The following is a 13,317-nucleotide window of genomic DNA, read 5'->3' on the forward strand; positions in this document are numbered from 1 at the left end:
CATTTTCTGCTTACACTGCTCGACTGTAAAACATTGTCTGCACGTGAAAGGTCAAGGCCGCAGGGCCGCGAGGATAACAAGAGTTTGTTGAAACACAACGTAGGCAGCGCCAGGAAGGAATGCCCAGCTCCCTCCCGAATGTAGCCTTGAAGCAGAGCTGCAGGGCATTTAATCATTTTGCAGCTGCCAGCCAGTCTCATTATATGGTAGAATATGTTACAATAAAGCAGCTAAAGGCTCGAATTATGGTCTTCTTACGGCCCTCCTTTACTGAGCCCTGTAGAGCGTGTCGGCTCCCAGGACATGAATAGCACGGTCTGGAACGTGACTCTTCCCCCGTCCCGTATGTAGCTTGTTTCCTAGAACAGAAGCGCTGTGTTCTGTTCAACAACTTAAAGACGCCTCCGCACACATATTGTTACTAGAATAGATATTTGAAGGTGTTATAATTGTCGAAAGTGTCCATCATCACACAGAGTTCAAAGAAACCCAATAAAGGGGGGTGTTAAACAAGTCATAGCTGATTGTATGATATGTATTTTGTATATATGTAACTGATGTACGTAATTCACGCTCTTGCGTCCCTCGAGGTCTAGAGATACACGTCGCGGAGTGTGAGACCGAGTTGGCCAACTGAGACTATTTGCTTTGCAATAAACCCTAGCTTTGGGAGTACAAACTCGTGTCTGGCGTATCTATCGTGTGTGGTGACTTGCCTGGTTTCCATAGACGTAAGGGACCCCTAGGGGCCCCTTTCAAGGGAGGGGTCAGAGGAGGTAGCCGCTGCTACAATTCTTTGTCGGAGGCGACTATGTGGCGGTGCCCCTCTGCAGCTGATCATAATTTGCTGGCATATGTGAATTCATTTTTTTTACATAGTGTTGCAACCCTGTGCTGCCTTTCCACTACAACATGTGCAGGCTTCACCATCCTTTAATCATTTGGCCACCCTGCATGATGGCCGCCCTCTTACTCGGCACAGGAATGCCTTAGAGCGTTGCCATAGGAAGGGGGTCGCATTCCCTCCGATTGGCCGTTCTCTGTGTGCATCTAGCATATCAGGAGCCGGCAGGCAGAAGTGCTGGCCCGCAGCACCAAGACCCACACAAAGGCTCCTCTCCGGCCCTGGAAGGTGCCACACTATGCCACTGTGCCCGATATTCACTCAGCCTTCTCTGCTCAGATCTTGCCAACTAAACATCCCTGCATTCAGGAACTAACAATATGCCACCACCCTTTACCGGTAAGCACACTGGATCTCCTGTCAGGGCCAACTATCTCGAGCTGGTAGCCTTACTAACTATTTTCCTACTCTCATTTGACATGGTTACTTGTCTGCTGCCTATTTGTGCCTAACCCTTTTATGCTGCACTGCTGCTCTTTGGGCTACGTCAAATCTAGGTGTGCTTTGCAATCTACCCATTAGCCCCGGGTGCTAGGCCGCCTGTTGAGTTCTCGTGGCTGTGCATTATTTACTCCTGTTCCTTTACTCCCCTCACTACCTTCCATTATGGTGCTCTCCATGTCACCTATCCTCCCTCTAACAAAGTCTGGAAGAAAAAAAGTTAAAAATCTCCTTTCTTTTAAGCCTGGCGGCGTACCCATCACAGACACCTATGTCAGCACTACTTCCAGACAGGTGGACACTGATATTCTCTTCGATGTCCCCTCGCCAGACCTATGGACTCTGCATCTGATCTCCACGCTCTCACCTTCCTCTTCCTCACCCATTGATGGTGGCACTAGATGGGAATTTCCCTTGGCTGGCTTCTCATCCTCGAGTTACATCAGTAAGGTCTCATCACAATGGCACTATCATGGCCCAGAGTCCTCAGACCAATCTCCTCTTTCAACTGGCGCCTGCCGCCTCTCACAACTTCCTTCCTGCTCCTGCAAACCCTCCTTCCTCTCTCTCAGCACCTCCTTCACCACCTCCAATGGGTGTACCACCCCCCTGTAGCCCTCCTCGGAAACTCTTCAAGGGTGGGGAGATTAGCCACACTTAAGGGGTAGTTCACACAACATTTTTATTGTTTAAAAAGATGGGCCATAATGAAAAATATATATAAAAAAGATTTTAACAAAAATTTCCTATGTGAACTTTGCTGGAAATGCCAAGGAGGCTGCCATTTTGTGAAATGAAGCAGCCTTCGCTGTTCATGTTGATCTCTGCTCTCGCGGCAGTAATCAAGCAAGTACCACCAACCTGAGATGACAATCCAAGGAGAAGGACAGGCAAATGGAGCAGTTGTCCACATCGTTGTCCGGGTGCAGGCAATAATATGCATTTTTTATGTTTAGTGTCTACAAAAATGTTGAGGCGACACCAAGCAGACCCTGCATAGGCTCTTCTTGCTGGCGTCCACCATGGCTGCGTGCAGAAGGCCTCAAACTAGAGAAAGCGGGCTCTCGTGACGAGAAGATCCTATGATGGTCCAGATCTTCACTGGCAACGGGACCCCACTAACGGCATGGATGGTGAAGAAAAAAAGTTGAAGTATCTCAAAAATGAAAACTATTTTGGGGAGTGAAAGGACTCCAACATGAAAATGTGCGGTAAAATTCTGAGGATGGCTTCCAGGGGTGGAGCAAGGGACGGCTACTGTTATTGACTGGTGCATCATGAACCAAAGTGGAAGCAATAGGCTATGGAGGTGCCAAGCAGTTTAAAGGCTTTAAAGCTAAACTGCTTTAATATTACTGAGGATTCCCATTCGGACAACAGGGAATATTCATGCGCACGTGAAACCATGAATGAGCCAATGCTGGAGAACAAGTTTCCCTTATATATTTCTTCACTCACGGGGCTGCCTTCTGCCAGCCCACCAATGTGGCAGCCAGCCAATCAGGTAGGCCTATAAAAACTCAGACCACCCCCACAGCAAGTGTAATGGCTGGCTAAGGAACCCAACCCAGCTTGGATGCTACCATCTTGAGCTCACAAAGAGCCCATATAGCAAAAATAGCAATTTTAAGGGCGGTCTCGCGGTTTCCCTGAACAATGGAACCCCCCTTAACAAAATGGAAGAGTAGGATTTAAAGACCCATTAGTACCCCAATGGCTCCTATAAAGGCACATTGGGCTACTAATGCGGTAAATCAACTTCTACCCTGGTGAAGCCAAAACTAAATATTAGCTGCCACCAGCCTACCCTCTAAAACCAATCTAGGGTGCTAAAATCACCCTAGGGCAGAAATGGGGTGCTGGGCATCTAATGAGCAACCCAAAATCATATACCTTAAGTATAGAAACAAAAAAGGGATGTAGGTTTGGCAGAAGTCCCTCTGACCACCAAATTAAATTAAAAACCCCCAAAAAAAGAGGAAAAAAGCAAGTAGTAGGCATCCAATAAAATGAGACTGCAGAACACAAACAATTGAATTTTGCCATAACAGTTAGCAAATACGCAATGAACAACCCATAGTTACAGGCAGAGATGTCATTTATTTTCTGTTAAATAAACGGTATAGTAAAAATGTCTATACAGTGTCTGTGTCCTCCTCCTGATCCTCTGCGTTTAATTGCTTGGCGAGTGACTTTTTTTGCACCCTGTAGAAATATGCCTATTCCCTATATTGCTTTAATTATAATGCAAAGTCATTTAAAAGCAATTCTCCCATCTATGAGGAGCCAGGCACAGAGATCAGAGCAGGGGAGATCTCGTGAGGTGCACGCTGCTGCATTCAGAACTCTAGTCTTGCTAGAAAGTCTGGCACTCCCAGGTATACAATTTCCCCATGATATAAGGTAGCTAATCTGTAATAGTTACTTCTAATACAAATTTAATGCAATTATGACATCAAGAAAAGTATTTTGCACATTGGCTCGGTTGACAACACAATACATTTTCAACAAATATTCAGGGAGGACACTCAATTTACTTCAAGCACATTCAGTTACTCATTTACCTGGATTTGGGAGGCGTGGAGGTCCATTGTGATGATGTGATCTGCTCCAGCCACAGACAGCATATTAGCCACCAGCTTAGCAGAGATTGGAGCACGACTCTACAAACAAACAAATTTAAACTGAAAAACGACCACTACAATTTTGTTCAAATAGAAGCCCACTTAAACTCAGTCACGTGTTACATTCCCCAACCAGCACTTGTCAGAAGGACTAAAAAAGGAGAGGCAGTCATCTCTTCAGATTTAAGTGCACTTTAACGTAAAAAAAAAAACCTAATATAACGGAACCATATTGCAACAATCGAGACCAATGAAAAGAATCACGTCTGCATTTTCAAGTCTGATGATAGTTAAGACACTCAGGCTATATATCATCAACACCATTTAATAGTTTGGTTCGGAATCTGGATTGATAGTTATCCGATTCAGAGGCAACACCCTGCATCTTTCTACAGAAACTGGATGATGTACTTAGAGCCAGTACTTGCCTGAATCACCCAGTCTAGGGAGGACTTTGTTTTTCTGTAATTCTGAAGTATGTGAAAAACAATCAATTTCTTTTTCTGAACCTATCAGAATGCATTTTCATTTTCCAATTAAGAGAAGTTCCACTCCCAGTATGTGAAGATATTCTGGTTCGTAATTTGGCTGAGTCAAGGGTATTTTCTTTGTTTTAACATCTTTATCGATCACAGTGAAAAGCATATATGCAAACCAACAAGAACATACTTGGTCAGAACATAAGAATAACATATCAAGCACTCAGAAAACCAAAGTTACAATGCTGTCACAACCCAAATAGATCATACTAAAACAAGCATACATTCTGAGAGGATAAGCTGGAAACCCTCGTCGGCAGTATCAGATTCAGAGATGAAGTATCAAAATATATGTGAAACGCTTAGTAGATATATTGGGACATTGATGTTCTCTGGACTCCTCACATTCTTTACAGCAGGACAATTCAGAGCAAGGATGAGGAAGAGCACACCAGATCCAATTGATATTACTAGAATGCAACACTTGGCTAATAGCGTAAGGAATATGCATTTAGAGTGTTCTCCTGGGCATTTTATAGAGGCCTCCCAACTGACAATCCATGGGAGAAAAATGGCAGAGAGACACCCTCTCATACGATATTGTTCAACAAATTGATAATGTTGGACCAGCAGGTAGATCTAGTCAGCTATTTCAAGAAAGTGTGTAGAGTCATGACAGGATAGTACACATAGCTAGGACAGTTGGGGCTGTGGCATGGATCAAAACAGGAAAGCCTGGTGGGTGAAGTAACAGCTTTAATTTTAATAATCACTTCACCACTTGTATTTTGAATTTAGCAATGCCTTCCTTAGAAAAGAAACCGAAGGCCACTGTTGATCAGTGAAAAGAAGAAGTTACTTACCAACTGTAACGTTCTTTCCATTGGATGTGTGATGCTGGAAATGCATTGGAGGGAAAGGGCTTCCCTGTCCTTGTCCTGTAGTCCTTTTTCATTTGTGTTCTGTATTGTTTTCTGCCCAGGAGTCCATGTGGGACTCCTGGCAGTGCAGCTCTTCCTGTTTTCGGTTTGGTGTACGGACCCATGGGATACCCTTATGGCACCCATGGGTGGGTGTACAACCCTGTGCCCCTAGTGTATGTTTTTGGGCAGCTGTGGGTGGCCCACAGAGCAGGGTATGGGCTGGTGGCAGCTCCATGCTGAATTGACGGGTGCTCCGAGTATCCTCCATTTTGGGATACCCAGGCCCTGCCATTGGAATCGGTTGATTCCCGATAGAAAACAAGATGGCCCCTGTGGCCTCTTGCTTTCTATTGCCCATTACCTTGTTTTCCTAAAGTCCTGGGAAGCCCCGACTCTGCCTCTTCCCCCTGACTGACTGTTGGGTGGAAGTTCCATATATGGTGGTGTTGTGAAGTCCCGTCCAGACTGGCTGAAGCCTTCCCAGTGACTGTATGTTGTGGGTACACCCTGTGGGTGGGACCTGGGTGAATGGAGTGTGTGACCAATATGCACCTCTTGTTGTGGCTGTCTGGTTACTGGTATGAGAGACGAAGACTGAGACAGCCCTGCCCGAAACTGGCCTGAATGCAGTGTGTAGTGTTGAATGGCTGGGTACTTGTCCCAATCCACATTCCTTGTTGTGAGTGTCTGAGAGGGAGGCGGATGGTCTGAATGCACTGTGTGCCTGATTGGCTGACTGCATGAATGCCCTTCTGTATGATTGGCTGCCGATAGTGACCCAGCAGTGTGGATGAGAGACAGGATAGTATATCTGGGGACCTCTCACCATTGGAAATTGTTCAGAAGCTGTGTCTACACTTGAAGAGTAACTGGAACTGCTGATCCTCGACGCCCAGCTGGAAGAAGAAGACTCTGTTGCTTTTGCTTCGACCCAATCTGAAAGCTGCCGAACTCGAAGACTGATCCGAGAGGGGACCTGGTAAGGCGCCCTCTTCCCGTGCTCGGAGGGACCATCGAGCACTGCTAACCTTCGCCGAAGCTCCCTGGTAGTCAGACCCTCGAAAGGCTGCCGACCGGAGACGGGGACCGCTGAGGAGAACGAAGTGAAACACCAGGACTTCGCCGCTGTCGAAGTCCATTGCCGTCGACCAGGGTTCGCAGGTTTGTATAACGGCTGGAGGCCCGTCGAAGTCGTGTTGCCCCAGAAGGGGGAACCGCTTGATGCCGTGACGCCGACGACCGGAGCGCCCGCTCCTTTGCCTTAGAACATTTGAATCGAAGGACTCCCTTGTCCGCACAGACGACCGCTTTATCCTGCCGAAGAGAGTCAAGGCCGCCGACGTGCCGAGGAGAATCCGCCCGGTTTCCCGCCACCTGAAGGCCACAAAGACTTTGACAACTCAACGCCCTTGCTGGGCCACAGTTCTTCAGAAACTCTTTGCGGTCCTGAACAATCAATCGCCGAGGTGCCCCGCACACCTCATCCTCGCAGGACGTCACCGACGAGCACCGCCTGGATCGACGCCGTGGTCTCGGCACCCTCGAACTTCTCATTGACGCCAAGTTCACCTTCTTCAATGCCTCTCGACGATCCGCGACTCCTGTTTGAAAGGGGGTCACTCAAGAAGGATCGGTCGACACTTCTTCCAAGAACTCTACTGCACCAGGTACATGGTAAAAACATTATAGGAGAGAATAAGACTATTGATCAATATATGGACTGGGATTGTGCTATATCTTCATTTTACAGGTTGCTCAGGTGGGGGGGTACAGAGGGGGGGGGCTAATCTGCACACAGAACTGTGTCCAGGGGTAGGGGCCAGTATTCTGCCAATTGTGTCAACCATCTTGCTTTCCTTCCTATCTCTATCGCTGGTTTCCTTGTTATTGATCTGTGTGACATTCTAACAGTATAGTTGATGCACTTTTAATGAGATCTGATAATATTGGTGGTACCACTTTAGAATTGTATACATTTACCATTGTCGATTTCGAGTACAAAGTGCGTTATTGTGATAGTGTACATACCTTTGAATATTAATTATATAAAGACTGTTTTCAGTAATACAGTGTGTGGACATTCCTTTGTGGGGACTTGGGGACTACACTGTACTTAAGAACCAGCCTGCATCACCTCCTGAGAAGCTAGGCCTCGATTGCTCGACCATAGCTACCGCATAGAAAATCTTGGCTGGGGTCCTCTGTGCCTCTCCTCTACCATATAGAGAGAAATCCAGACACTCCCCTCCAGTCTTTACATGTTCCTCCCATGTATTCCTCATCTTAGATATATCCTTACCTTCAGCTTTGCTGCTTCGGAAATGTTCCCTCTCCAGCAGAGGGCGCTCCACTTGAGGCTGCGGCGTCGATGTCCTTCTGCGGCCTCCGTCGAGCGTCAACGTTATCCGCTGTATAAATGCCTCGAACGCGCCCGTTGGCCTCAGTTCTGTTTTTTCATATATTTTAGCCACTGGATTGTAGTTAATGGTGTGCCTCTTTTGATCCAAGCCTTAAAAGATTTTAGAGTGTAAACCACAAACTGTACAGTGGGGTAGGCTGAGAGGGTCGATGAGGAATACATGGGAGGAACATCCAATCGAAAGAACCTTACAGTTTGTAAGTAACTTTAGACTCCCAAAGCAGTTTTACATTGGAGGTGGGAGTACATACATTTTAGTCACGTACAGAATGAAGTACTGATTTAGCGAACAGACCTCCTTGTGAAGAAGTCGAATTTAGAGCATAATGTTTTACAAAAGTATGCATGGATGACCATGTGGCTGCTGCGCAAATATCTTGCACAGGGACACCTCTGAAGTGCTGTTGAAGTTGCAATGCCCCTGGTTGAATGTGCCCTCAGCCCATCTGGAGGATAATCTGTAACATTCAGTTATAGCCAAAATGATCCATCTAGATAAGGTTTGCTTGGTCATGGCTAATCCCAATTTACGGCCAGTGTATCCCACAAAATGTAGGTCACACTGATGTAGTTTTGTCAATCTTAAAATATAGAAGCTAAAAGCTCTTCTGGGATCTAACCTATGAAGTCGTTCCTCTTCCTTACTTCGGTGAGGAGGATGGTAGAATGTAGGCAGTGTTATTTCTTGTGACAGGTTAAAATCAGGACGATATTTGGCAAAAAAGAGGGTTTTACTCTAAAGACCACTTTATCTTAAAAGATGGTGTGAGGAGGCCCACTAGAAAGTGCCTGCAACTCACTTACCCTGCGGGCTGATGTAATAGCCACAAGAAGTATTGTTTTAAAAGTAAGGAGCATCAACAGACAAGAATGCAAATGCTCAAATGGAATGCATGCGAGGACCTTTAGTACCAAGTTTGAGTCCCACACAGGAACTCAAAAAGGTATTGGAGGAAACGCATTCAGACCTTTTAAGAATTGACTTATTAAAAAAGGTATCTTAAAGTAAGATTCTTCTTCTATAGAGCGCTTAAAAATGGATAGTGCTGCTAAGTAACCTTTTATCGTGCCAACCTGGAGCCCCAGATTAGCCAAGGGTAATAGAAAAGATAATATTGTGGGAATATTACACTGAAACGGGTCCACATTCTTTATCTCTGCACCAGTTACTGAACTTGTTCCAACGACAGAGATTTTGTTGCAGACCTTCTGGCCAAAAACAAGATCTCCATGACGTCATCCGGAAGGTCCCAATCCTTATATCTCAACCTCTCAGAAGCCATGCGTGAAGGTTGAATGTGTTGACATCTGGATGCAGAACGTGACCTTCCTCTTGCGAGAGAAGATCCTCTCTTCTTGGAAGACATATTGGAGGGTAGATGGACATGTCAAGAAGGTCTGGGTACCACGTTCTCCCGGCCCAAAACGGGGCAATTAGGATCATGGTTTTCCTGAACTTTCTCAATCTCCTGATTACCTGAGGGATCACCAGGACTGGAGGAAACTCATACAGAAGTGGAAACTCCCATCCCACTACGAACGCGTCCCCTAGAGTTCCGCTCTGGGGAAATCCCCTTGAGCAGTACAGTTCGCATTTCCTGTTGACACTGGTCGCAGATCCACTTGCTGGGTTCCCCAAAGGGCGAAGATCTCTTGTAGGACTTCCTGAGCATTTCCCACTGTGCTCTGCCTGCTCAGAGCGTCCGCCGCTGTGTGTTGCTCTCCGGCTAGATGAACTGCCGACAGAGATCCCTTCTTGTATTGCCCAGAACCAGAGCTGCATTGCTTCTCTGCACAGTGGTAGTGACCCTACTCCTCATGTTGAGGTACTACATGGCCACCGTGTTGTCTGTCATTATCAGGACATTCTTTCCCCGTACAGAGGGCAGGAAGGCCTTCAGCGCCAGTCTGATTTCCCTCAGCTCCAATAGGTTGATGTGTAGTTTGGAATCCGATGGAGACCAACGACCGCTGATTGTCAGAGTTGTACCCAGGTGGGTGATTGAGGTTTCTTTTGAAAAGGAAGGCAGTAACCTTGGGATACTGTTTCCAGTGCCCAAGCATCTGAAGTAATGCCGCCATTCTTCTAGATGCTGCGAGATCCTGCCTCCCACTGGGGTCTTGTGGGTCAAAACCTCAGAGTGGTTTTGCGGCAGCTGCAGCAGCGGCTGAAAGCACAGATGCCGCTGCTGGGGCAGATCTAGCACCTTTTCCTCGCCCCCAAGGAAATTTCTTTTGCCTGCTCTTACTGGCCTGTCCCCTTCCTTTTCCAAATGAGGAATAAAATCGAAAGGGACGACCCCTCCAGGAAGATGAGCCTGTGTAGGGGCGTTGTTGAGGTTGTCGTATAGCGTCAGTGATTTTGCCGCCACTTTGGAGGTCTGCAGCTTCTCCAAACTGTCATCCGCCTTGATGCCAAACAACCTCGAGCCGTCAAATGGCATATTAAGAAGTCTGGATTGCACATCCGGTGCAAAACCTGACTTTCTTAGCCACGCAAATCTGCATGGCACTGTGCTAGACGGCATGGACCTACTGATATGGTCAGCTGTGTCCAAACGTGATTGAAGGCATTCCCCTGAAGCCTCCTTTCCATCCCTTATTATGGGGATGTGTTCAGCTGCCGCTGACATGCAGTCCCACAGGGTATATGTAAATCTTGCAAGGGTGCAAGTTACATTTGTGGATTTTAAAGCCATGCTCCCTGACGTAAAGATCTTTCTGGACCATGCATCAACCTTATTATCCCTCTCAGGTGGAATTGTAGGGTATGCAGCATTTCTAGTAGAGGTAGCTGCTTCAACTACCAGACTTTAAGGAGATGGGTGTTTAAGTATTCGGGATCTGAGGGACAGGGTCTATATTTTGACACATACTTTTAATTTACTGCGGGAATAGTTTCTGGGTTTTACCATGCAGTGTTAACCTTCCTTTGTAAGGCTACATGAAAAGGGGTCAAGTATGGGGTCTTGCTGAGGTCCTCCTGAAAGGAGGACAGTCATGTCTTCATCCTAATGGACCAGTGAATTTCTACTCCGTCCCATGAATTCAGATACCCTGTTCATTTATTTTCTATAACCTGCATCCGCATTTTCAGCTGGGTCAGGCTTTTCAAATTAATTTTCAGGAGATGTATCCAGACCACTTGCTGACTGCAAGCACTCATACAAGTCTTGCATCTTAGACTGAGGGTCAATTAACTCCTCAGGGAATTGATTTGCACCAAATGTAACACCAGAAGGGGAAACCTCTTCTACTGCGAATGAATCTCCTTCATATATGGAGGACATGGTTCTAAAAAGGTCAAGTCTGCTTTCTGGATGAATCACCTTTTCAGGTGGCATAGATTTTAACACTGGTGTCAATTTAGCCATTGGAATGGACGAAGACGTTGACAAAAGTGTAGATGTTGTAGGCCTTACCGTCGATATTGTCGAGGTAGTTTGACACCCTCGGAGGAATAGTCGATCCCGTCGACACAGTCGAAGGAGCCTTTGATACTGTCGACTGTGCACTCAATCTTTTTAGGTTGGGTCATCGACACCTTGTGCTCGACCGCCTACAATAGAGGCTTCGAGGACGTTTTAGACGAGGAATCTGATGACGTATGAGAGTCTGACGCCATTTTCTTTTCTGCCTCCGATTTATGCACTGGTAGGCTTTTTCTATGAGGAAGATTCCCTGGACAACACCCTCGATTTTTTGTCAGATTTTCTTGTCTTAGATCTTCCCCAGTCACTTTTTTTGTGAGCAGGGACATGGTCTTCGTTAGACTACTCTTTTTAGGTGTGTCTGGGCTGCATTCTCAATTTTTTTTTTAACACAGATGCTCTGAAAGCTTCCCACTTTCTTGGGGAGTCATGTCTCGACGGACATGTTCCACAGAAGACATCGAGGATGAGGGGGACCGGTGTTTTCTTTTCTTCGCCTTTTTAGAGGAAGAAGGTGACTTCCGGGATCTGCTCCCCGACCTAGATTTTCATGATGTTTTGTCGAAGACTCAGTCGATTCTTTTCACCCTCTCAAAGAAAACTTCGAGGATTCCTCCCTCACCGCCAGTTTACCTCTTCATTCTTTCAAGGTCTTATGGGTCATCGACTGACAGGAACAGGAACCGCTGTCATCCATACGGTGGTCGGAACCAAGGCACCAGAGGCAATTCCGATGGGGATCAATTAGCGATATCTTTCTCCCACATTTCTGGCATTTCTTGAATCCAGTCTTTGGTGTGGAAGGGTTAGATGATGAAGACGACATTCGTACGAACTGCAGTGCCGTTTCATCGATCCGAAGCAAAGCTAATGGAAAAACGGGACTGAGTCCAACAAGCGCGCTCGAGGCATTTATACAGCGGATGACGTAGACGCTCGACGGAGGCCGCAGAGTGACATCGACGCAGCAGCCTCGAGTGGAGCGCCCTCTGGTGGAGAGAGCAAAGCTGAAGGTAAGGATATATCCAAGATGAGGAATACGTGGGAGGACACAATCAATTCTAAGGGGTATCTTGCTCTCTCCATTTCAGACATGCTGGGGGTTAGTTGGGAGTGGCCTGATGGCTCATGCAATAGATCATGAATACTCTATTCCTGCATCTGGAGGAATTCAAAATATATGAAAGTAGGCGAGAGTGATGGACAGTAAGGCCGAATGAGACTAGTTTTGTTGCATCTAACTATCTCAATATCGTTGCGGTCATGAAGAAGCCATCTGGGAAGAGGTCCCGAACATACAGAATATCCAGAGTGCCTGAAGCTTTGACAATAACTGCATCGCAAGTTGGAGGTACAAAACTGAGCTGCAGATGCAGCTTGACAAACCATATGCACCCAGTTAATTAATGTACAAGGTCGAGTTTACAATATCCAGCAAGTTACCATGAATGCCTTTAGATGGATTTCTAAAATCAGCCCTGGTGGACAGATTTAGGAGGCCACACCCATCACAGTGAACAGGGAGCTATGAGAGTTTAGCCAAAACCTAACCAAGGTAGCAATGGAGAGCAGTCAAGGCTTAGTCTAAGGATAGTGTGAGTGGGGACAGGGACCATCAATGAGCTCACACAGAATAGCACACACCAATTAAGATCAGTTATAAAAATGAAACTAGAAGGTACTAATATCACACAATAATCTACCAATATATACATTTACCATTACAAAAACTATGCAAAACCAGTATATAATTCAGATTTTGTACAAATGTGGAGAACCAGTCACAAGTTCTATTACCTACACTTTAGAAGTCCAACCCCAAGATGCATGTTCCAACACAAGGTTTCCTAAAGGTATGTATTCTCTGAAGGGATGCAATGGACTTGTGGTGATTCATAATATTTGCAAACTATTTCCAGACCCAAGACTAACCCAGGGGCAGGACACTTGAACCATGTTCGACAACCAAACAGGTAAGAAAGATAGGAGACAAAGGGGCTTTGTTCCCAATGTTATCCAATGGAGAACAGGCACAGGCATGCTTACTTACCTCTCTAGCTTAGATTTCCCCCCCACCCCCCCCCCCCCCAAAGGAT

At 46.2% G+C, this 13,317-nt stretch overlaps 1 protein-coding gene across 2 annotated transcripts in view; it reads right to left on the reverse strand.

The window, feature by feature from the left end:
- The window catches only part of PRPS1 (phosphoribosyl pyrophosphate synthetase 1), a 167,368-nt gene that overhangs the window by 101,096 nt on the left and 52,955 nt on the right, over positions 1-13,317 (reverse strand). For both annotated transcript variants that reach the window (XM_069613046.1, XM_069613045.1), the window contains exon 3: positions 3,910-4,008. In XM_069613046.1, the coding sequence (XP_069469147.1) occupies positions 3,910-4,008 (99 nt within the window). The remainder of the gene's footprint in view (positions 1-3,909; positions 4,009-13,317) is intronic.

The sequence above is a fragment of the Ambystoma mexicanum genome, chromosome 5p (genome assembly GCF_040938575.1).
Source record: "Ambystoma mexicanum isolate Mex_15411 chromosome 5p, UKY_AmexF1_1, whole genome shotgun sequence".
In the NCBI taxonomy this organism is placed as follows: Eukaryota; Metazoa; Chordata; class Amphibia; order Caudata; family Ambystomatidae; genus Ambystoma; species Ambystoma mexicanum.